At 38.6% G+C, this 26,097-nt stretch overlaps 1 protein-coding gene across 15 annotated transcripts in view; it reads right to left on the bottom strand.

Annotated features, from left to right (window-relative positions):
• LOC109423129 (PDZ and LIM domain protein Zasp) overlaps positions 1–26,097 on the bottom strand; it is a 283,958-nt gene that overhangs the window by 27,210 nt on the left and 230,651 nt on the right. For 12 of the 15 annotated variants that reach the window (XM_062853043.1, XM_062853044.1, XM_062853041.1 and 9 more), the window contains 2 exons: positions 20,307–20,397; positions 3,789–4,388 (listed from right to left, as the gene is read on the bottom strand). In XM_062853043.1, coding sequence (XP_062709027.1) covers positions 3,789–4,388; positions 20,307–20,397 — 691 coding nt within the window. The remainder of the gene's footprint in view (positions 1–3,788; positions 4,389–20,306; positions 20,398–26,097) is intronic. The other 3 variants (XM_062853046.1, XM_062853047.1, XM_062853045.1) reach the window with 1 other exon arrangement.

Here is a 26,097-nt window from a genome sequence, read left to right as displayed (position 1 = left end):
GCAACCTTCTAACTCGGTGGTATAGCCGATAGGTAAGAGATGTGGTTCACGATCAGCAGATCCGGTGTTCGAATCCCCGCATGTCAATATTTTACTTTACTATGTTTTATCTGTCAAATCGGTTCTAGCGATTGCTAGACGCTAAGAAAAAAAAAAGTTTTATTCAGGGGTGTCTTTAAAGACGTAAATTTGATGCTCGTATATGTAAGGTTTACTTAAAATTACATGATATTTTTAGGTGTGTATTACAGATCTTGAAAAACTTAACATAGACAATCGCCAATCCGTCATGGCATCTACCAGAGAAGAAGTGTAAGATATAATGCTTTGCTCTCGTCATGAGATGATCAATTGGCACTGTGTCTGATTAAGAATCTTTTATTAGACCTTCGCTACATCCTTTTTGAACACTTGAACGTTGCATCGCAAACTTTGCGTGTCAGGAACCACCGGTCTACCAACTCACTACTCATATGGTAGAGGCCAAATTTCATGATTACTCACTATCTATTGACACTCCAAGTGATTTGAATGATGCCGTTGAGACAGCGATGGCCTTCATCATGAAGGCATTTGAAGGAGCTTCCCCTCTGCGGTCTGTCAAGAACACAAGAGGAACCCCTTGGTGGAACTCTGATCTGGCGAAGCTCGGGAAACAATGTAGAAAGTGTTGGAACAGGCAACGTTTGGATGGTTCGTAGGCTTTCAGGTTGACTCGCAAGGTAAACTGAAAAGTTTTTCGGCCTGCCGAACGATCCGGCTGGAATAACCATTGTAGATTTTTTTTTAAGTTTGAGTGAAAATGATGAAAAAAATCCTTGCGAAATCGAAGGATTTCCGAGTGAACGAAATTTGTTTGCCAAATGCCGATTTTACTTCCCCTGATGAAGAAGTTCTGGAATATTTAATCAGTACACACTTCCCTCGATGTGTGGATATTCCATCTTCGGATGAGCCTGTCTTTTCTTGTAGATATGATTCTATGGCTTCAGCTCGAGCTTCAAAACTTAAGAATCAAATGAGTTGGCACTCAATAGCATTGTCCCTTCAAATCTCCTGGAGTAGATAGGGTATACCCTAGTTTGCTTCAGAAGGGATTTGATTATTTCAAACATGTTTTGAAAAAAAAAAACGACTTGTTTCCAGTTTTGCTATAGGGTATATTTCCAAATCTTGGCGGGATATTACTGTAAAGTTTATTCCGGAAGTGGGTCGTGCGTCGTATGAAGAAGCAAATTGTTTCAGACCTATTGGATTAACCTCTTTTCTTCTGAAATGCTTAAAACGCATTGTGGATAATCACACTCGTGATGTTCATCTGGCCAACGGGCCCTCTTCATGTGAACCATCATGCGAACCAATCTGGTTTGCTGTGACTCTTTTACACAAAGTGTTTACGATATCGAGAAGGCATTCGCTCAAAAGCAATACTGCTTGTGTGTTTTCGTGTTTTCTCAGATACTAAGGGCGCCGTTGACAACGGGCCCATAGAGGTCATATTGGAAATTGCACGGAGTCATAGTATATCTCCATTGATTTCCAATTGGATTCACCAAATGCCAAAAAAAACGACATCTCTTCTCGACATTGCGTAAGGCGACGATGAAAAAGTTGAGTGTTTGTGGATGCCCCAAGGGGGAGTCTTGTCACCACTTTGGAGAATCTCGTAGCAGATACGCTATTGGGGCAGCTCAATAATGGCGGTTTTCCTATTTATGATTTTGCTTACGACTACCTAACATGGTTAGTTGGTTCCGAAATGCTGGCTCTCTCAGTCTTGGGTAAATGAAAACGGCAAGTTTTGCTTTCCCCGACGTTTTGGCTTTTTATTGAGCCTTTTTCAAGGGATAATTAAAAGTCTTCTTCAAGGCTCAATAAAAAGCCGAAATGCCGGGAAAAGCAAAACTTGCCGTTTTCATTTACCCAAGACTGAGAAAGCCAGCATTCCGGAATCAATATATTCCAGTCATACTCATCCAGCACAATTGTTAGTTGGTTTGTGCAGTACTCTTTCCGACTTGATGCAAAAGGTAGTTGAGGGTCGGTTTCATCAATATGGCCTTCCTGGTAATCCAAGTAAAACATATGTTGTTATTTTGACGGAAAGGCAAAACCGTAATGGCGTACGACCTTTGCGTCTCTTCGATTCTGAAATCAGTGTGACTGAACTGAACAGGCAAAGTACGTTGGAGTCATCATTGATTCGAAGCTTTTCTGAATACCTCATATTGAGTTCAGAATCAAGAAAGCTTGGATGGCCTTTGGGCAATGCCGGCGAACCTTTGGTAAAACTTGGGGTCTAAAACCAAAGTATATCAAATGGATTTCCACAACTGCTGTTCGACCAATATTGCCGTAGGGATTTCATTTGTGGTGGCAGAAGGGCGAAGTGAGAACGATCCAATCAAAATTAGGCCATCTCCAAAGGAATTGCTAAGTGGCGATGTATGGAGCGTTCTTTTAAACTCCCATTAGCCCCAGCTATTCCGGTATTCAAGTGTTGGATAAAGCGTCAGATTGATACCTGGGCTGCCACCCAGTACAAACAATTTTGTATAGTTTGGAGTCATGTCGTCAAACAAAATTGTATTGTAATGAGAGACCTCCAGGGGTTTACGAATGGCTATGACTCCTATTTCTCTGCAGTGTTTATTTTTCAACTAAATAGTTAAAAAAGTTTTATTCATTACGTGATTCACGGATAGAGTATCTAACCATGCAAAATAAATTGATGATACAAAGGTTCAAATATAGCTGAGTTTTAGGTATCAAAATAGTGTCCAAATCGAAGTTTATTACTGTCTCAATATTTTGAGATTTATTACCGTTGTTACCAGTTTTATTATGGTTCTATAATCTCAAAATAACTAGAGCCGCATTCCTTGATGGGTCATCCATTGTATATCCCTTTCTACGCCCCAATAGTATTCAAACAGCTGACGATTATTATTTTTGTAAACAACTACTATCATCATCTCTCGCGAAACATCGCCTGATTTCGAAACCAAAACAGTCCCTCTCCCCGGTCAAGACTCACGTGTCACGTGAATAATCCCTTCACCGAAAATAGTTAGCTTTGTTGAGGATTGAGCAATCGATCATCACCCAAACATCCCAACTGCTCAACACTTCTAGATTTGCACTAAGCTCAGCCCATCCAATTCGAATCGCAGCCAAACTAAAAAATCAATTATATTTTTATTTGGCTAGCCACTCGTTTGACCCACTGCCTGACTGCCACCGCTGCTAGTGGCCACTAGCCCACATAACTCGATCTCCCACTTCCCTAGTTCTGCAGCGCCAAACTGGCAACATGTCACTTATCTCGCCAGACTCGACAGCCGGTCACCACCCTCACCGAATCGCGAAGGGACGAACTTAGCGGAAAACCCCGCCAAAGCGTAAGCACACGCACTTCGTCAGCCCTTTTCGCGCGCGCCCCAAGTTTGTTGCGTCGAGTTCATCCCTGATGGATGGGTGCTGCTGGTGGACAATGACTCCCGCCGTCGTCGGTCGTCGATCGACCGTATGCGATCGAAAACAATGTCTACGTCAACGTCGTCGTCGTCGTCGTCGAAGCGGACGGCTGCCCAGAATTCCGCTGGCAAGGTGCCAAAACGAAAGGAAAAATCTTGACAGCTCTTATGTAAACGCACGGAAGAAACGACTCGTCGTCGTCGTCGTCGTCGCTGCCGTTTCCTCTTCTTCCGTCGAAGGTTCTTCCCGAGTTAGTCTTGGGAGGTCACCTGAAGTTAGTACGTCATGCAAAAACACTAAAGGGCACCTACCTTATAGCGACCGTTTGCTCCAGGTGGAAAAACACTGCGGATGACGGCTCCTCCCATGGTTTTGTAGAAGAACCCGTAGTCGTTTTGCGTAACAGCATCCGTTGAGTCGGCAGTGCCGTCCTGAGCTACGGCCAGCCCATTGGGACCGAACGAGCTCGGGTCGGCTGCCTCAACCGGAAGCTGCTGCTGCGGCGGTTGCTGTTCGATCGCTTCCGGATTCTCCATACTGCCGATGCGCGCTGGAGACGTTGACGATAGTCCTGCCAATAGTGCGGGTGGCGGCGGTGGTAGATAGCTAAATTCACTGAACGGTTGCACACTGTACGGTTTCGTCGCGGCGGTGGTCGTCGTCGTTGGAGGGTCGAGGATCAGTTCGTTTTCACTGCTGGTGCGCGAATGCAATGGGGACACTTTGTTCGATTGGACCGGCGAGAGGGAACTCGAGTTGCAGTAGCCGCTCGACGATGTCGTACTGCTCGATCGGGAGTGTGACGGAGACTGAGTGCTGCTGGTGTTGCTGCTTCCGATACCGTTCAGTGTGATTGTCGCCGTTGCCGTCGTTGTGTTGGCTGGTGACGGTAGTGGTGGGGGCGGCGGGTGCTGCTTGGTGATGGGTGTTATTGTTGCAGCGGCACACGGCACACACACAGAAACACAGCGATACAAACACGGATGAACGGATACAGATAATGGATTGTTATGGCATGCAAGGATATGGAAGGCAAAGCGAAATTGAAATCAATTGATTAGAATTGGTATTTAAATTCGTTCGAAGTCAACTCAACGTATGAGTCATGGAATTCGAATGATAATAAACAGTGGCGCATGACTGTGAGGTATGTACAATCTCCTCTCTTGAACGATATACCTACACATATACTTTTGATCGTCTAAGGTGAGTCCTTTAGCTTTCCGCATGTTTTGCAAACCATCCTAGGTAACCGTATACACCCCTGACCAAAATACTTGCTCATCTCCTCAAAATCGTGGTATTTTCAGTTCATATTTTCACCAGTTTACAATCGATTTCAAAAGTACATTGAAAATGAAGAATGAGATTTTGATCATGCGCTGGATTTCATGAATTATTTACTCTTGTTTCAACACATAACCATTTTTCATCATCTTATTTGGGGTGATGGGCGTGTGAATGAAACCTAATAATCTTCTTCAAAAAAATATATTTTACTCGAAAACGGTTTGTTGGATTAAAATGAAGTCTTCGAAGATGTTGGAGGGTATTATTATTATTATTATTGTTATTTATTTTAACCTTAAATTTTGAAAGAGGGAAAACCCCTTTGAGTGACTTCCTTTCAAATTTCTCTATTTTAGAGAAATTTAGTCTTTTTTAGATGTCAAACAATTTCAATTTTCCTAAATCCTCACTTTCAGATTTATCATTATTTTTGTAGAAAGCTGACTTTAGGCCTTGCAATTAGCCATACCTAACCATACTTAAATTACAGCGAATTTAAAAATCATTAATAATAAGAAAAATGCTTGAGACCCAGTGAATTTTTAATCGAGATTGTTTTACTGTTTTACAGTTTTTTTTTATCAAAAGGGTTCGTCCAAATATTACGTAACGCTAAGGGGATAAGAAGGGGTCTAGCACTCTGCTACGTTCCATACAAAATTTCAAAATATTCCACATAAAAAAAGTTGTTACGTGGGAGAGGGGGAGGGGGTTGGTCTACAATTGTCAAATTTTGCGTTACGTAATATTTGAATGAACCTTAAAAGGATCAACTATTTCCCAGATATGTGAATTTTAGGACCGTTTCGAATGAAATTTGTCATGGTCCTTTTTGCCTTTCTCGTACACCAAGGTGTACCGAAAGGCTATATGTTCACTCCAAAAACGAAAATTTGATAGAGCCCCCGGAGGGGTCAAGTGTTATATACCAATCGACTCAGCTCGACGAGTTGAGATGATGTCTGTGTGTATGTATGTGTGTGTGTGTGTGTGTATGTATGTGTGTGTGTGTGTATGTGTACAAAAAAGGTCACCTCATTTTTAGATAGTAAACATCAACCGATTTTAACGACCGATGGTTCATTCGACGCGGAATCTGGTCCCATTGTTTCCTATTGAAAATGATTCGGATCGGTCCAGCCGTTCCGGAGTTATGGCCATTTAGGTGTTCCGGATCGGTACCCCAGGAAGGGGCCAGATATGAAAATGCAACAAACCCATGCATGCGACCCATCAAACCACGGCATTTTCGATAACCTGATGAGCGGTAGGCAGAAAAATAGTCTAAGACCATATCTGAACCGGTAGTGTTCCGGAACCGGTTCCGGGTGTCCCGCCGGAAGTGGCAAATATCAAAGTGAACCCAACCCATGCACGAGACACATCAAACCACAGCATTTTCGATAACCTGATGAGCGGTAAGCAGAAAAATAGTCTAAGAACATATCTAACCGGTAGTGTTCCCGAACCGGTTCTGGGCGTCCCGCTGTAAGTGGCCAAATATACAATTGTACCAAACCCATGCAAGCGACACATCAAACCACGGCATTTTAGATGACCTGGTGGATAATGAGCAGGAAAATCATCTCAGACCATACCTGAACCGGTAGTAATCCGGAACCGGTTCTAGGCGTCCCGCTGGAAGTGGCCAAATATACCATTTAACCAAACCCATACATGTGACACATCAAACCACGGCATTTTCGATGACCTGATGGACAATGAGCAGGAAAACCATCTCAGATCATATCTGAACCAGTAGTGTTCCGGAACCAGTTCCGGGGTTCCCGCCGAAGTGGTTAAATCTGATAGAGAAACAAACCCGTACATGCGTCACATCAAATAGCGGCTTTTTAGATTACCTAATGAACGGTCAGCAAGTGTTTCGGAATCGGTTTTGAGTGGCCGGAAGATGCCAAATGTAAAAGTGAACCAAATCCAGGCATGTGACACATCAAATCGTGGCTTTAGCGATAACCTGATGAACAGTTAGCTAGAAAATAGCCTTACGTCACACTAAAGACAACTGGTAGTGGTCCGGAATTGGTTCAGAGAGTCCCGTCGAAATTGTCAAACCCTGCATGTGACACCTTCAATTTGCAGCGTTTTTGGTTAACCGATGAGCAGTTAACAAGACAATAATCTCTTGGCGGATCGACTGAGAAGTTTACTGTAGGAATTAAACGGCTACGCAGTCTTCAAAACGGAAAACGAAGTTTATTGTTTGCCCGACGTTTCGACACTGGGGATGACACAAAACCCCAGTGTCGAAACGTCGGGCAAACAATAAACTTCGTTTTCCGTTTTGAAGACTGCGTAGCCGTTTAATTCCTACACAAGACAATAATGTTAGACCATATTTGGTTCAGCCGGTAGTTACCCGGAATCAGATCCGGGTAGTAAAATGTAAAATTTAACCAAACCCATGGATGCGGTACATCAAATCACGACCAGTCTTGTAAACATTCGACACTTTTTACTACCTTCATTTCGTTGTCGTAGTCGGGTGTCAGTCGGCTTTGTTACATTCGTGCGCTATCGTTACCTCTTATCTACACACAACACGAGCAGTAGAACGAAGACTGATCACAAACTTATCGACAGGGTCAGACCACATTAGATTCCCGGTAGTGTTGCGGGATCAGCTGTGGCTTCGAAAGTGGTTAGAAGTACCGTCAAGTCGCCATTCACCGTGGGGGCTCCATTCACCGTGTGCCTTCGAATATTTTTTCATTATTTCCATATTATGATTGAATGATATGACAATTTCCCTTCAATTTCACCAATACAACACTAATGTATTGTTACCATGTTAAAACGCTCATTAGAAACATTTAAAAGTATCATTTTGACACTAAAGTGTGTTTACATAAAGCGGGTTTCTGCTCGTTCACTGCATTCATAGTGAAAAAACGAAAACTGCGCTAAGGTGATTTAAGCGATAAACTAAATGTAGTAACGTTTTTATTCCACCAAGAAGCAATTAAATTCACATATCAGGTATGTATTTTGCATTACCGAAGTAAGTTTAACAAGAAAGTACGATTACTCGTACTTCTTAATTGAAACAAAAAGGCACGGTAAATGGGTACCCTAAAAATCAATGGTCTCCATTCACCGTGTCCCATATTGTCCCATATATCTAGAAAAAATCGAAAATTTGAACATTCGTTTTTCTAATAAAATCTTGCAAGTTATTACTTGAAATGAATTTAATCGAAGAAAATTCCCTTGGCTGGGTTGTTTTGATCATTTTTAAACAAAGTACATACACGGTGAATGGGTCCCTACTACCACGGTGAATGGTGACCTACCACGGAATTAGGCGACCTTACTACCTTTTTTGCCCCGAACCCTCTTAGATCCACGGTGAATGGTGCCTTGACGGTAAAAGTGAAGCAAACCCATTCATGCGATATATCAAATCGCGGTGATTAGGTAAAGGTGAATAAATAGCAATAAAATATTCTCAGACCATAATTGGGACAACCGGTAGTGTCATGGTCCATGACTCATGGAATCAGATCCGGCTATCCCACCGGAAATTACCAAGTATAAAAATGAACCAAACCCATACATACGACACATAAGATCGCAGATTTCTTGATAATCTAATGAACGGTTAACAAGAAAATAGCCTTAGATCACATTAGAGACTAGCTGTTGTGTAGCAGAACCAACGTTCATGTGAAAAATTAAATCGTGGCTTTGTTTAATGGCCTGATAAACATTAGGTATGAACAACAGTGACGAATAGGTCTAAGTTCTCATATATGAGAACAAAATATAGACAAAACTAAAGCGATCTCATCAAATCGTACCATTTCAGATTCCTAAGGTGTAAAGTTATAGCAGGATTGGTCAACGTTGAATTTTGAGCTCTAAAACTATGTAAAATAAGTGTATTTGGTATGGGAAATTTGTTTGGAGTCCACCAGAGTATCCAAAATAGCGGTCCAAAGTCCAAGATAATGGCCCAGTATCCAAGTTAGTGCCTATTTTATAGGATTTTTAATTCTTGCATTATGGGCATATCTATCTATCTATCTATCTATCTATATATATAAAAATGAGTTTGTAGCTTCTTTGAGGCAACAAAACTCACGAACGGCCGAACCGATCAGCATGACCCTTGCACGTTTCGATTCGTATTCATGGTGGCTGTGTTTATATGTATAAAAAGTTACGAAAATCATTTGTAAAAGTATGAAAATTGTGAAAATACTGATCTTTTATGAAACGGGAGCAAATTCAGCGTGATCAAAATTAAATCAAGCTAGAGTGCGTTGCTGCGATGACCTCAACAGTTGTCAAACCAACACAGCTTGGCAAGACAAAGTTTGCCGGGACAGCTAGTTTTGTATGAAAATATGTCCAGAATTCAAAATTTGTAATCAGAAAACCCAAGCTGTGCGCTGTTTCACAAGGTCTGCAATATGACTATAGTTTGAATGGGGAGGAAGGCCGGTCTTCGTCCAAATCTGGTAACCAGAAAATCATAAACGACATGCCAAAATTCAATACGGCGACTATTTTATGTAATTTTAGGTGCAGAGTCCAAAAATGAATACCAGAACATCCAAGATGGTGTCTCAATGTTCAAGATGGCGGTTAGTTTAGTTGGGGTAGATATCCGGAGTCATAAAATGATGACCGGAAAATCTAAAATGACGTTTCAAAATTTTGCGGCTTCATGACACATGTTTGGTTTGAGTTTTGGATCGTTGTCATATATTTTCTGAATATTGGATGTTATGCTAATATAAAATGTATTCCTATTGAGTAGATTTAGCTAGCAGTTTTCATTTTGAATTTATGTCAATGTCATCAACATGTCGCTCGAGTTTTGTTGAAAGGATATTTTAAGCACGAGAAAGGCACCATCACCGCTAGGTGGATTAATTAGGGTTTTTTTATTTATTTTTTATTTTTTTGAATTTGCTAGAACAGTTTGTTGAAATTTGTACGCAAAATTTTGTTTGTATATGAAAAATCCAAAAAATTGTTTTCTTTTGCCCGTTTTAAAACCAGTGAAAAATAAAAAGTTAGAAAAATTATGTACTCAGAAGACTTTGATTATACTGGGCTTTTTGGCAAATTTTGAGGTTAGAAGTCAGCTTTTTACAGAAATTATAGAAAATTGATAAACAAAATCGAAAGGTTTTTGGAAAATCGAAATTATACGACGCCTAACGTAGATCCGCGATGAATATTACTCTCAGTGTATTTTTTGTTCTAGAGGTCCTTCAAATATCCTCAAACTTCTTTGAAGACATCATTTGAATCCTACAATCCGTATGTGCGGTATAATTTTTGGAGAAGATTATAAGCTATTTTTCGGACGCTTTATTCAAAAGTTGGGTGAAGAATATTACAAAACAAATAATCTGCAAAATATTTTCAGATAGAAGCTCATACATGTTCAAAATGTATTTGAATGGAAAAAGGCCGCGTCTACGCAATACCTGCGATAAGCTGGAAATGCTCCATAACTACTGCATCTCAAAGTTGGCAAGATCAAATATGATCTACGGTGTAAATCAATTGCGTAAACTGTATATTAGCCCAGCTCACGTTTTCAATATAAAAAATATACTTGGTTCAGGAACCAAATTCCGATATAATAAAGCATCGAGAATTGACGGAGTATGTATCTTTTAAAATAATTAAGAACTCGTTATTTGCTTGACGTCTGAGCAAAAGACTTATTTTCAAAAGAACAAATGTCGAATGCCAAAACGTCGAAACGCAAAACATCGAAGGGATAAAATGACGAAAAGTGAAAAAGCCGGGTTTCCTTAAAAAGAATAAAGAGCTCACTGTTTGCTTAAATTACTCGTTTTCAAGGGTCGGTCGTTTCGACGTTTTATTACCTTATCTTGGAACAGAGTGAACATTATATTTTTTTTTTTTTATTTATTTAAATCTCCTTTTTTGATTCACCAAGTTTTTGAATTTACTCGTAATTTTATCCGTTCGCCTCTCCCCCCAACCTAAAACAGATTTGCGGGCTCGGCAAAAATGCGCAAAGCCGTCTACTCAGTAATATTATTAGCTGATGTCCCAGTAAAAATTGACGTTAGTTAGCTGACTCTCAGCAAAATGTTTGCTAGATCTTAGAAATGAACTGTCAAAATTGCTGAGATCTTGGCAAAACTGTTGTTTGCTGATTAGTCGGCTGTGCAAAAGAATGAAAAAAGAAAGGTTAAAGTGGTCACAGTATACGTTGGAAAGGTCCCTATGGCAGGAGTTTTTCCGATGAATCACTGGGTAAGATTCTTATAAAAAGGTTCGTTTTTCTGCAAAACACGAAAATTGGAAAATATTGAAAAAGTTGATTGATGGATATTGATGCAATAGTTATAGACGGTTGTCCTGTGTGAAGAATTAGCTATAGTTAAAATTCACAAATACAAAGAAATTAAAAAAAAAAATAGACGGTTGTATTTTGATAATAAAAATTGGTGCATGCAACAAACAATCCACTAGCAAAAAATAAAATGCCAACCTTATATCATAATGGTGTCTTTGACAAATATGTTTCTTATGCGAAGATAAATAAATGTGCTGAAGAAACATACATGATTTACGACATTTTATGCTATAGGATTTTTTGTCTTGGTACAATTTTATTGCCAAAATACAATCTGTATGATCAATCTATATATATAAAAATGAGTTTGTAGTCCCTTTGAGGCAACAAAACTCAACAACGGATGAACCGATCAGCTTGACTTATGCACGGTTCGTTTCGTATTCGTGTTGGCTGTGTTTATATGTCCAAAAAGTTACGAATATCAAATAGAAAAGTACGAAAATTGATAAAGCACTGATTTTGCATGAGCAGAGAAGAAAAACAACACGATCGAAATAAAACCAATCTAGAGTGCGGTGCTATTTTGAGATCAACAGTTGTCAAACCACCACAAGACGGCAAGACAAAGTTTGCCGGGACAGCTAGTTGGTTATAAAATAACTGAGATATTAGACTGTTCATAAACTACGTAGACCAAAATTTGGCCGTATCAGAACCTCCCCCCCCTCATTTCGCCTTGTAGTCATTTGTCCATACAAACAATTGAGAATGTCTATGGAGCGTAGACTTTGGCCAGAAACCCACCCCCTCCCCCCCAAAAAGTCTACGTGGTTTATGACAATTTTAAGTTGACTAGTTTGTATGAGAAAACAGCTTTGGTGCATTTTTATTGCCTGATACTGTACGTTCTGTATACTGGGTTTTACATCCAGAATCCATTTCTTACGGCCTGGATTTAGTAAAGGTCCCATTTGGCGTGACAAATATTTGACCAAACAAATGACCAACACTACGTGAATCATAGCAACCTGGGACGAATGTCGTACTTCAATTGCAAATATTTGTCATAATGTCAAACAGTCTAATGACATCTTAATATGGTGTCTTTGAAAAATTTGTTTTATATATGTAATGGTTTATTTTGAATTTTTTACCTTTGTGTTAAATACACCTTAAAGTTTGAAAGAAATTAACTTTTTCATAAATGAAGTAGACTATTCAATTGGTGTCTTCTGCAAAGTTACAGAACAATGTATTGTTCAGAAGATTTCCGAACAAACTATCAGATTATTCGCAAAATTTTAAGAGTTAGAGTTATGTGTTATGTCGTTTGTGGACGACCCCTTAAAATATTTTTTTTTTGTAACAACTTTTTTATATATATTTTTGAGAATTAGTGATATTTTTTTGTAATGAAATATATCTTCTTCTGCTTTTTCTTGATTGAATAACGCTCCTAGTGGAACAGAGCCAGCATTTCAATATTTAGAATACTAAAAGGAATTCCTAGCGAAGTTCTTGGCGAAATCGTGCAGGAAGCACAAGAGGAATTTTACAGAAAATCCTAAAGTGATAGTAAGTTTCTTGTAAGGATTATTGCCAGAATTCCCTATGCAATAACTGCTGAGTTTTCTACAAAACATCGTGCTGTGATTGCCAGAAACTTCTTAGAAATTTCAGCAACTTCTACGAGTATTCATATAAAAAAAAAATTCATTATAGTTAACCCAAAAATCCACTTGAGATTCCTTGAATTCTTGCTGGGATTTCTTCAGTAGTGCTGTTTGAATTCATTTAGGATTTTTGTTTTTTGGATTCTATCAGTAAGACTTGCTGAGGTTCCACAGGCAACTCTCGTTGTGAATACTCCAGGAATCCAGGAAAGTCCTCCTGAAGGTATTAGTATATCGGCTTCAGAGCCACGTTCTTTTCCAATTCTTGGGAAATTTGTGCCAGAAAGAGCAATTGTTGAAGAAATTCCATTGAAATTGATTGAGAAATTCTAGCAAGAATTCCCGAGTATATTGGAGTAAAAATATCTAAGCAGGAATTTCTGCTGGTTTTTCTAGAGAAATTCATAAAAAAAGAAATCTGAAAAAAATCACGAGAGGAATCATGTAGAAATTGGTATAAGAAAACATAAAGAAACCTCTGAGCAACATCAGCAAGAATATAAATAAATGTCGATAAGATTTTTCGGATTCTCAAAGAGTTCCTCTTGGAAATTTTCCACGAATTACTCCAAGTATTGCTCCAGGCATCCCTCTAGAATATCCTCCAGGAATGCCCAATGGGATTCCTGCATTACTATACTACAATAAATTACTTGAACATTTTCCTTCCTCCTTCCATGTTTCTTTCAAGAATTTGTCATATGACTCCAGAGATTTTCCCAAGGATTCCTCCAGAAATTCTTTTGAAAATTTCTGTTAAAATTGGTCCTAAAGTGTTGCTGGAATTTCTCCTGCCATTTGTGGCGGGAATCTATTACGGAAAAAATAATGAAGCACCACTAATGCATATTAAAACATAACATAACATATTGTAGTGGAACACTACAAATGGGTAATCAATTTGGACATCACAAATGGACAAACACAACACAGAACACATATTTTGCCCTGTTACTTATAAGCGTAACTAGGTCATAAGTCTAGCCATATCGATATAGATTTTTATGCTCCAGTACTGCTCAAAAGATACTTTTCGTCTGAATCTCGTGATTCTGGAGGGATCCAGCCCCCCCCCCCCTGGCCACCCACTATTTACGCCAATGCTGTTACTCTGTTGGATATCAATTACCAATCGCAGGATGACGAGGTTTCATTAATGTTGTAGGTCCAACAGTCAATCCTGTAGGGGAGACTGGGGAGACTTGATCAGTTTTTCTTAATTTGCCTGTAACATTACGAAAAAACACAAAACTAGATCCATTCTTCGTACAGAATGACAGCTAAACATCTATCGCAAGTTTATACACAACAGAAGGACTTTAAATTATTGTTAAAGTTTTCAAAACTGTGTTTTTATGGAGGCATGTCTTATGATGTATTTTTCAAAAATGGGTCACAATTGATCCCCTTTTGAGCACATGTTTAATTTATAGGGAAAATAACTCCAGAAGCTTCCTGTTCATTTGCTTTTCAAGTATTCTTACATTTTTGATGAATATAATGTATTTGAAATTATAAGATTTCCTTAAATTGTTAGGGATATGCCGTGTTTTGAAAATGGGGAGGCATGATCCCCCTTTTAATGGTGTGTGATAAAATAAAAATTATCTGACACGTTTTATCATTGAATATACTAGAATTCCGAGTAAATAGAGGCTTCCAAATAGAATTTTATTTTTCACATGTATAATGTGTGTGTAATCCTCGAGGGATCAAGTCTCCCCATGTCACTGTTGTATACACTAAGCTACATTAATTGAAATATTTATATAACAACCTTATTTGGATAAATACGTTTGATAGTATTTTATGTATACTATGTGCTGTGAAATTTTGACACGATTTGGTTCAATTTCACAAAGTTATTGAGATTTTTCGGAATTGCCTAAAAGATTTCTGAAGGACTGAAAACAAACCATCAGCCATCAAAAAATAATGCAATACACAATTAAAAGCAATTGTGTTACAAAAATAAAAGAAATTAATTATTACAAAGGACTAACATATTACGAGCACATAGAACCTTATAAATGCACAAACAAGAAACGTCACAAGTGGACACAGCACAACATATAACATAAATGTGCCCTGTTATCCAGATGGATAACTCCTTCCGATCACAGGATGACGAGGTTTCATTTATTGGTTTGGGTCCCTCAGTCATCCTGGAATTGTATTTTAGTTGGCATTTTGCCTTTTAGTTCACAGCATTTGTTACTGTGTTCATAGCTTGGTTTTGTCTAGGAAAACTAATCCTAATCGGACATCCCGTTTCAGGGTTCGATACTTGAGCTCAACAACTTGAAATCCGTGGGAAGGCTTACATCTCTAGTACTTGACCGCTGCCCGAAATAGCCTGAAAGTTGGCAATCAATATTGGATTGCATTTCATATTAAGTCAGAACCCTATAAATGTGTATTAAACTCGGGGAATATTTACAACTTAAAATGAAACATGTAACACAAAGAACGCACGAATATAAAATTTATAACACATTTAACAATTATGCTGTCTTATAATTGTAACAAATATTTATACCCGTAACAATTGTAGCCAAAACATCTGTCCAGATGTTGTTTTGGAAAAAATATGATTCCGAGAAAATATGGGGGGAACAAGTCTCCCCAGAGATCAAGTCTCCTCAGTCTCCCCTAATATTATTTTCTCTGTCAGGTTGCCTTTTGTTCGCAGCAGACGCGCCAACTTGGCCAAATTATTGGGGTGGCAAACCCAGGTTATTCTATTTTTTGTGTAGGAAAATCTGAAAATCGTCAAATATTGGGGGGGCAAAACGATATGCTTGCCCCCCTAAGTTGGCGCCTATGGTTCGCAGCATTAGTTGCTTTCATAGCATGAGTTTTGTCTAGGAATTTCTAATCCTAAAGAGCATTATAATTCAGGTTTTAATACGACACGTTTACATTTTGATGTCTCTGACAGGGAACGATTCACTTATCTGATAATTGATTTATGCCCGAAATGACCTCATAGTAGGCCATAAAAAATGAGATGGCTGAGATCTTATGGTGCTATTTTACTTTAGAGCACTATAAATGTGCATTAAACTTTGAATAATGCTTACAAGTTAAAATTGTACATTTAACACAAAAATAAAAGTTGTAATAAATCCTCCAAGTAGTATTGCTGGGATTTTCAAAGCAATTCCTGCTGGAAATCTTTCAGGATTTTCTGGACGACTCCTAAGAGCATTAATTGCAAAAGCACCATCTACAAATGCTAGAGAAATCAAGCAAGAATGCATGGAGAATACTGGTTGGAGTTCCTAAGAGAACCGATGGAGCAATTCCCGGAGAAATTTTTGGAAAAATGCATGGATGAATTCTAGAAAAAATTTTCTAGCAAATTCCCGCGAGAGATGAACCAGCCTAGGGCTTAAAATCTCTATGATATAGTAAAAATTATAAAAATGGCAATATCCCCATCAGGCATTCCTGGAGTGTTCCTAAAAGCTTCGGAATTCCTCTTGGGATGCCTTCTGGGGTAATTACGAATATTCCTTCTAGTATTCTTCCAGGACTTTCTCCTGGGATTTCTCAAAGAAGTCATCTCGAAGTTCTTCTTGGAATTTTTGTATTGATTCCTTCAGGGATATTTTCAAAGATTACTCTCTAGGAATTGTTCCTTGTATTCTAGTAAGCGAGAACTGCTGAGATACCTTCAGAAGAATTCTTTTTGAGATTTCTCAAGCATTTTCAGCAGGAACATTTCTGATTTTTACTCTTGAAAGAATTTCTGGTAGATTTTCAGCAAGTATTGCATAAGAAACACAGAAAAATTTTGAGGTGTTCCTGTCAGAAATGTCTACATGAATCCTAGAAGCAGTCCAGGAGCAATGCTAGCAGTAGTTTCTACAATAATCTAAATAGAATTTCTAGCATGAATACTAAATATCTTTAAATGCAAGACTTTCTAGTGGAAAACCCAGAAGAATTTCTGCATGATTTTCGAGAGCAATATCTGAAATTATCCTTGAAGAAATCATTATAGGAACTTTTGCAGGAATTAAAAAAAAAAATCTTGGAGGAATTCATGAAGAAATTCTTGAAGAAATACCTAGACAAATTACAGCAGGAATTTTTGTTCAGCAGGAATCTCAGGAGAAGTACTTTTCGCTACATAATTATTTATTTATTTATTTATTTATTTATTAATTTATTCATCTGACCTAGCTGGTCTTAATGAACATAAGGGACAGGGAAAAGCCGATTTGAGTGAATTGTTCTCAAAACTTACTCAAATCGGCGTAAAAACCCTATATCTGTTTACAAAACAAGCATACACAACAAATTACACGTATAAAATTACATAATACAATACAATTTACAAGTCAATTAGGTAAAAAAAAGTCAATTTGAATATTTTTCCATTCTAATGCGAGTGATCCTTGTACCGGTGGGTTCTCGTCTGCCGCTTATCGAAACCATTCCCTCAAGCGGTTCTTGAAAGTGGTCGACGAAACATTGAAGTCAAAAACTGCATACACTTCGTTGAACTTAGTCGTCATAAAGCGGATAGGGTCATGTTCGCCATACAATGAGTTCCTCTGTTCCAGCATCAGGAAGTTACGTTCGCGAAGAATCCGTTCGGGTGCGTAGATATGGAGCTGACTTAGTAACGCCGAGGAATCCGATTCTCCGAGCAGAATTTTGGCGATAAACACTGCTTGGGCAACACTCCTTCTATTTTCTAGCGTGGATAAACCGAGTAGTCTGCAGCGGTCCTCATAGTGCGGTAAGTTGATGGGATCACGCCATGGTAAGTGCCTCAGCGCTGCACGAACAAACTTTCTCTGGACTGCTTCAATCCTCGCAATCCACGTTGACTGATACGGGCACCATACAACGGAATTTGATTCCAAAATAGAACGGACCAGGGCACAGTACAACGAGCGAAGGCATAACGGGTCGTTGAATTCATTAGAAATCTTCAGCATAAATCCCAGTTGGCGGTTTGCTTTGTTGATGATGGTGTTGAAATGAGGTTGAAAAGTAAGGGCTGAATCCAGTGTAACACCAAGGTCACGCACTTGCAGAGCGCGTTCGAGTGGCTGATCCCTGATGAAGTAGTTGTGGGTTATTGGCTTGTGCTTCCGGTGATACGATATTATACTGCATTTCGGGATACTAATTGTTAACATGTTCGAGGTGCACCAATCGTCAAAAGCATTTAACAGCTGTTGCAAATTCAGGCAATCCTGCACGCACTTGACTACCATGTATAACTTTACATCATCAGCATAAAACAAACGGCATCCTGGAGGCAGTAGAAACGACAGTTCGTTTATGAAAAGCGAAAACAAAAGCGGGCCCAAATTACTCCCTTGTGGTACACCAGACGCATTTGAGAAAGGTAGCGATGAAGCACATCCAATCTTACTACCATTACTATTCTTGAAAGTAATGATAAGAGATTATCGAAAATTGTCTCAACCTTTTTATTTCGTTCTGTTAAAATTTCACTCACCAATATCTCACGAAAAGTATTTAAAAGCAAACTAAAAAAAATTGTTCTCGCCACGAAACTTGAACCTGGAAAAACAACAGCTGTGAAATGTGCACTCTAACCACATCACCATGCCAGCAATACAGAGAGAGGAGCAAATTTGCTGCATAAAAGCAACGATCGCCCGAGTCATAGGACCCTAGGAAAGACAACATGATCGGTCGAAAAAGAACAAACAAAATTCTCTTAATAACTTTTTGAATGTCTAGCAGATTCAAAAATGGGATATGCTTTTTTGTTATTCTTTCAGCCTACATCATGACCATATAAAACCACTTATTTTTGCAAAATACGGAATGTTACAGAAAATTTAATATTTTTAAACAAATCAAAGTTGTCAAAAATACAAGAAAATTTTAGAATATAATTATTTGATAGCCTCTGAAATATCTTTACTTTTGAATGAACCATGTGCTGAATGTCATCTATTTTCGTTGAATGCATCATAATCTGAAATTTTGTGCAAAATTTCGACTCATTTTTGTGTTTTCCTCAAAATTAAAAAAATAAAATAAAATAAAAGCATCAAATTCACGCGGTTTTCCCTGTAGATTATTTGTCATTACTATCTGCCGTAATTCTGCAATGTGATGTAAGCGACATTGAGAATTTTGACCCAATTTTTGGTTATTATGCATTTATATTATTATTTGCTCATCCTTTTAGATGATAGATTACGACTATTCTAATACAGCAAGCATACCACAGTGTTATTTTTACACCAGATAATATATAAATAATAAATTAAAAAATGTCGAAATTTTGAATGGCGCTCACGTCACTTTGCAGAATTACGGCAGTGTTAGACATTTTTTTGCATTTCTTGTTAGTTGAAGAGTTTAATTAGCTCAGCTTACGATGGTACCTTTTATTATGGATTTTAGTATTAGTTATTGGTACAAAATTTCAATTTTAATGAGATAATTTTATGTTTTACCGGTAAATTTTCGATAAAGTTTGGAACAGTTTCAATTATGTATGGGTAACATTGCACATTTTCATGGAATGTAAGTTCATTCTTTATGGAACGCTTTTTGATTTTCTGTGGAGCGTTCTAGTTGTTTATAGGTGCAAAAAATAGGCTGCCATAATAAATAAGACAGACCAGGTTATGTTACTTACTGGGGGACAATCCCTTTAAATTCGGCGTATCAACGACCGATCGGATGCTTATTCTGCGGACGATCTTAGACTAATTTTCGGAAGTTGGATTTCATGGTGTGTGTGAACGGTGTCAACATTTGTTCATATTAAGAACTCTTCCAGAAGCATGGAAATTCGTCTTCAATCAATAACTTCTGGTTTTTCTTGCTTGCAATTAAGGTTATCTAGTGGCTCCGTTTTTGACCAAGTTTTTGAATAACACATGGAGGAGCATGGTTGTTGGTGCCAATGCTATTCATATTACATGGTCAATGAAATTTTCAAAACAAAAAATATATCATTTTTCACAATTCAAACACTGTGTGTCCAAAACCTGGTACCACCCCCTTAACATTAGTAATGACAGCGATTGCAAACTTTATGTGTGACGCAAAAGAACAAAAGAAAGTTCAAGAAAAATCACACGCCTTGGAAAATGCTTCCCTCTTATCATGTGACGTTCACCCCGTTGTTACTTTGGCACCTCGTCCAACCGCTGTCGGCTGGTGTGGTGGTAGTGCCTGTGGCGCTTCAATCACGAGGATTCAACTGGTAGTACTCTCGCAAGCAAAAAAAAAAAACAGTAAACGCACACGCTATCGCCAAAACGGCGACGAATTGCCAAATCAGAGGTAGTTTAGCTTTGCGAAATGTTTACCGCACTCAAACCGTGCGGGGCTCTAATGGTTTGCAATTGTTCGGTTTCTTAAAATAGGAATCACCACACGACACATATCATCGAACATGGGCTTGGGTATTGTCCGAAAGCAAAACATTCAAACTGTTAGAACAACTCAGGCTCACACAGCAAAGCAAAAAGAAACACTTTTCGTTGCAGAATTTGAAGGCAGTAGTACAGATATCCCCAAGCTTAGGTACTTACATTGGTGGCGTACGGAGAGTGCGAGCGACCGTTCAGATTGGCATGGGCGTTGAGGGCTGCGGAGATGGCTTGGACTCCAGACTTTTGACCGCTGTGATGGATCGGGAAAAATGTCGATTAGAATCGTGATTTTGCTAAAAAAAAAGTACTAAAATTACAAGCGACACAGAGAGTAATGAAAGCGAAATTGATAGGAAAAAAAAACGGGGCGAAAATGAAAAACACACACTCGTAAAACTAGTTCAATCTGGTGGGAGGTGGGGGAGACAGAAGGTGTAGATAAAAACTTGTCACACCTCACCGCCAACCGCAACTTAGTTGACCTGACGACGACTCTAGTGCGATCGATGACGAGAACGATTCGAATATAGTTACTTACAATGTTGTTGAATGGCACGGCGACTGTAGTAGATAGGTAGGGTATGTGTTCCATCATTAATTCCACGCTCCCATATTCATCCTATTCGAAAACAAGCGATTACGGCACCGACTGATTCCGTTCTTTTGGTTTTCATGGGTGCTCACTTCTAACAAAAAACACAAAAATAAGAAACAAAACAAACAGCGCATAAAGCCTTTGTTTTTCGTAGGATGAAAATGGGAGCCACATGCTTAAGAAGGGAACCAATACCCTATGTGCTGACGGCATATGTCAGAATGGTTTTTAGTTAACAGATGGGCTGGTCGCACGTACTTACGTAGGTGCTTCTGATAGTGAGTCGATTGTTTATTTGTTGACTCATAAAATGCGCAGGTTTTCATGGAAGTGATATGACTAAAGTTGACATAATCGTCACAGTGGTGCAGTTTTTTTGCTACCTACATCGGTGTTGGTTGTATTTAGTGATCAACTCAGGTATTTTGTCATCAAATAGTGCAAAATAAGCGAAGCCTAATAGTATTTTAAAGGTTCAACATTGGCTTTTTTAGAAGAGAAATTCAGCCCAAGATTGTTTCATCCAAGTAATGCACCTACACAAAATCTAATCGATTAAATGCCCTAACCCAAATCAAAAACTAATCGATTTATTGCTGATAACAATTCCTTGGTCAGTTTGGTTTCTGCTTTCGGCAAGCACAGACGCATGCAGATGTGCTCTCTTGCCGGTCGTAATCTTTCACAATAGCCCTAGCAGTTTAGGCATTCATCACGCGCGCTTTATTGTTTAACGGTCGGTTGTTGTTGGTGCTCGCTTACACGGCATAAGCCATGGATGAAATTGTGAACACGGCACAGTTTCGTTTCCCTACAGCTAGCCCCAGACCATCATGGGCTGAAATTGCTAGCTTCGTAAAGCAACTGGAAGGGGATTTATTGCAAATCGAAACCGCGTATAGAACTGCCCAGGAACGATCTCTGTTCATTAAATTTACTTCTCGGGAGGCAATGACAGAATCGCTCAGAAAAAATGCGGATCCGAGGAAGTTCTACTACACAAACGGGGAGGCAGTGGAGGTGCAAATGTCGATCGCGGGCAGCAACGTTCGTTATGTCCGTGTGTTCGACTTACCGCCGGAGGTGAGTGATGAAAGACTATCGCTCGCACTAGGCGAATACGGTAAAGTGGAGCGCTTAGTTCGTGAAAAGTACGCTCCGGAGCTTGGATTGGGACATATGCACACTGGGGTACGTGGTGCGTATATGGAGATAAAGAAGGCAATTCCACCGGCAATTGATGTAGGTAGTCGTAGGGGACATGTCTTCTACGATGGTTTAAAAGACACCTGTTTTCTTTGCCATGCCGTGGGTCATCGAAAGGACTCCTGCCCACAGCGTGTGCGCCGGCACAATCAGCGACCCGGATCGTATGCAGCTATTGTTTCCGGACAAACACCAGTGGCGATAGCCCAGCAAACGGTAGAAGTTTCGGAAGAAATTATTGAACTTACGGAGGAAGACATTATTGAGGAAACAACGGAAACGGAAGATATTAATGAGGAAATAACGGATCTACATCAAGCGGAAATAACTGGAAGTGAAAAAGAACGTGAAAAAGAGGAACGTCGAAAAGAAGGTATTGCAACACTGGTGCAGGTGGCAAACGCGATCAGTGAAGCGGTAGGAAAGCAGCAAGCATCCCAACGTCGAGCACAATTCGCATCATCAGGATCCAAGGAGCATTCGAGACCGAAAAAGTTATGCGCTCGGAAGAGCATGTATTGATTTTCTTATATTGTTAATTGAATGTAATATTAGATCTTATTACTATTCGTGAGCAATCGGCTCCGTAAAGTTTTTCACTAAACGATCGAGCCAATCAAATAAATACCTTGGAAAAAAAAAAAAAAAAAAACAATTCCTTGGGTGATTTCGATAAAAATTTCTATATCAATATCTTCAAAAACTCCTTGAAAAAAAAAATCAACATTAGGCTCTTTGTGAATTCCAATATTCTCTAGAGAAGAACAGAAAGACATCGCAAAAGAATTGCTTCAGAAAATTTCCAAGAATAAACTTCTTCAGCTTGTTTGTGAATTCCTTTTATCACGCCTGTGTGAGTTTTTCCTGGATTTTTTACATTTGTAATTTATTTGGCAATTGCTTAGCAAATTTCTTGGAAAAAAAATTTATTTGGAAATTTCTCAAGTTGTTTATAAAGATTCATCTATTGCTACGAACATTTCGTCAGCTATTCTATATTCAGTTTGTCTTCCTTCCGACTTTACAGCACAGTATCAATCGATCATATCACGCACATAAGGTATCCCAGCAGGTAGGCCCAGAGGTTAGGTTGCTACTGGTCATTTTGGGATTTCAATGCAAATTCTACGAAAATCAGAAAATTACAATGAAACATTAACAATTGTGAATGAAACCAGACAGTTTTCTCAGTAATCTTATCGATACTACTAAATTTTGGAAAAAGCCTGTGATCTCAAGAACTCTCACAGGAAATAGGATATCTATATATATAAAAATGAGTTTGAAGTTCCTTTGAGGCAACAAAACTCAAGAACGGATGAACCGATCAGCATGATTCTTGCACGGTTCGGTTCGTATTCGTAGTGGCTGTGTTTATATGTACAAAAAGTTACGAAAATCAACTATGAAAGTAAGAACATTGATAAAGTACTGATTTTTGATGAACTGGGAAGAAAATCAACATGATCGAAATAAAACCAATCTAGAGTGCGGTGCTGTTTAAAGCCCTACTGTTGTCAAACCACCACAGCTTGGCAAAACAAAGTTTGCCGGGACAGCTAGTTCTTTATAAAATTGCTTGGAAACAGGCTTGATAATCCTCCTCGAAATCAAAAGTGTTTTGCAATATGCTCTAGAGCGGTGTTTTGCTTTTGCCTCGTCGCGAGGGAGCGAACGAACCCCAACCAGAGAGGCAATAAAAACTGAGCGAGGAAGAGGGGAACGAAAAAAAGAGCCGATGATTATTTCGGGTTTTTGAGTGCAATTTTCGCCTCGAGAGTCTTTCTTTGTATGGGAGTGGTACTCGCGAGAGCTTTTTGAGTGTGAGTGGACGTGAGAAACACAACAAGCAATTATGAGTGTTGGACGAAGTCCTCGCTGCGCAGCAAGCTCGCACTCGGTGCTGTTGAGGATTTGCGTTGTGATTTCTGAGTTTTATTTCCACTCCTCAGAAAATCGCCGAAATCGCTTCCTCATTTTCTCGCGAGGGAGTTTCTGTCAAGCCTGTGGAAATATCGATTTTCAAATTTTTGAGGATTTCATTTTTGAATGCCTTTCGTGATTCTCTCGCAGTTTCGTCTTGCTTTATCTTGAGATTTTTTTTCCTGAAAATTTGTCGAAGTTTCTTTCTGCACTGGAATTTTATCCAGAGAGTTTCCAGGATTTAATCCCAGAGTTTTCTCTGAGATTTCTACCAGAGTTCCTACTTGGTAATCTGCTAGGTCTTTTCTACGTTTTATTTCAGAAAAACGGATTTCTTCTAAATAGAAGTCCTCCCGATATTACTCCAAGAGTTTTTCACGCAGATCCTTTCAAAGCCATCCCAAAGCTTCTTCAGCGACTTATATTATCGGATTTTCGGGATAGCCTTAGAATTTTCTCCGGGAATTTTTGCGAGATATCTGCTATTCCGGAGATTTCTTTTTTCAAAGATTTCTTCCAGAGAGTTTTTAAGAATTTGCTATTTTTTCCGTATATTCTTCTGGTATTTTTCGTGGAGGTTTTCAATAACTCTGGGAGCGAGGGTGACCTCAGCTTTTCCTCCTGGAATTACTTCCAAATTTGTTTTCTAGATATCTCAGTTTTTCCCGCGATTTATTTGGAAGTTTCCTCAGCATTTCCAAAATAGTTTTTTCCGAACTTCATTTCAAGATTCAGCGAGGATTCCTTACGATATCTCTTCAGAATTTTCTTACAAAGCATTTCGTTATTTCAGAAAAAATCACGGTAATAATTGTAGGAGAAACTATACCAGTAATCCTCAATGGAAAATCCGGAGCAATCCGAAAATTATTTCAGATAGGAAATCTTATAATTTTTTTTTTCATAATCCCGGAAAAATGTTTAGGGGAAATCTCAGCATGGCACTTTCCAAACATCCCGGACTGAAAGCAACTGCCAGAAAAAGCCTGGAAAACCCTTTGAAACCAATCGTGGTATAAACTTCCACGGAGGCCCTGGTAAATATCTTGGAAGAGAGTCCCAAAAATCTCGTGATGGACTCTGTGAGCAATTCGTCTGGAAGAAATCTTAAGAAAAGAACTGCAGAATCTCCGTAAAATACTGCAGGAAAAATCGATAAAAATGCAAGACCTCTAGAAAAAATCAGAAGCAGGATTTCCGAAAATAATGGAATCTTGGCAAAATGGCGGAAGAAGCCTGGAAAAACCACCGGGAGAAATTCGACCTTCGGAGTTTTTTTTTTAGAATTCTTTCAGCCATTCTTCCATTGATTTCTATATAAAATGATTAGTTTAATTTTTTTTTTATTTAAATTTATTTGGGAACTTTTTGAAACCCTTCCCCGGATTTTTTCTTATATTGCTCTATAAATTTAACTAGAAAACCCTCCAGGAATATTTTTCTGAAAGTGCTACACGGTTTTCATTAGAACATCTCCATAGATCGCTTCATAATTTCTTCTAGAATTTCTTTCAAAAATTTCCCCAATACTTTCACTAGAAACGTTTTCTTGTGTCTTTAAAAATCCTCCATAGATTTTTTCAGTAATCTCAACGAGAATCCTTTCAGGAAATCTTCCATGGAATCCTTCAGGATTGCACTCCCCGATGTATCAATAAAATTAAAAGTTTCTCCCGAAAATTATCCAAGGATATCTCTAGAAAATCGTCCATAAACTCGTTTAGAAGTACTAACAAAGATTTCATCAGAAAATGTTCCTGGTTTATTTTAGCAATCACCAGGAAAGATTCTTTTAAAAATTCATTACGAGATTTCTTCATACACTTGTCCAAGAATATAAAGTTCAAGGAAATCTATGAAGTGCTATATTAGTCCATGGATTCCTTCAGAGCTTATTCCAGAAAATCGGTTTTGAAATCTACCAAGTCTTCTTGCAGAAACTCCTTAGACGATTTGTTTTTCAGAAATTCTTCCATGGATTTTTTAAGTTTCTAAACGGGTTCTTACAGACATTCTCACATAAATTTCTCCAAAAATTATTTTAGGTAGATTTCTGCTGGTTTATTTTGAAACTCCATCAAGAATGACTTAAGAACTTCTTCTAGGGATTGTTTTAAGATTCATCACAATTTTTTCCATAGATTCATTCAGAAATGTGCGCAGAGATGCCTCTAAAAATGATTTCAAGGTTTTAAAATAAATTCTTCAATGGTTTATTCAGAAATA

The sequence above is a fragment of the Aedes albopictus genome, chromosome 2, assembly GCF_035046485.1.
Source record: "Aedes albopictus strain Foshan chromosome 2, AalbF5, whole genome shotgun sequence".
Classification (NCBI taxonomy): domain Eukaryota; kingdom Metazoa; phylum Arthropoda; class Insecta; order Diptera; family Culicidae; genus Aedes; species Aedes albopictus.
This window is presented reverse-complemented; position numbering and strand designations above follow the sequence as displayed.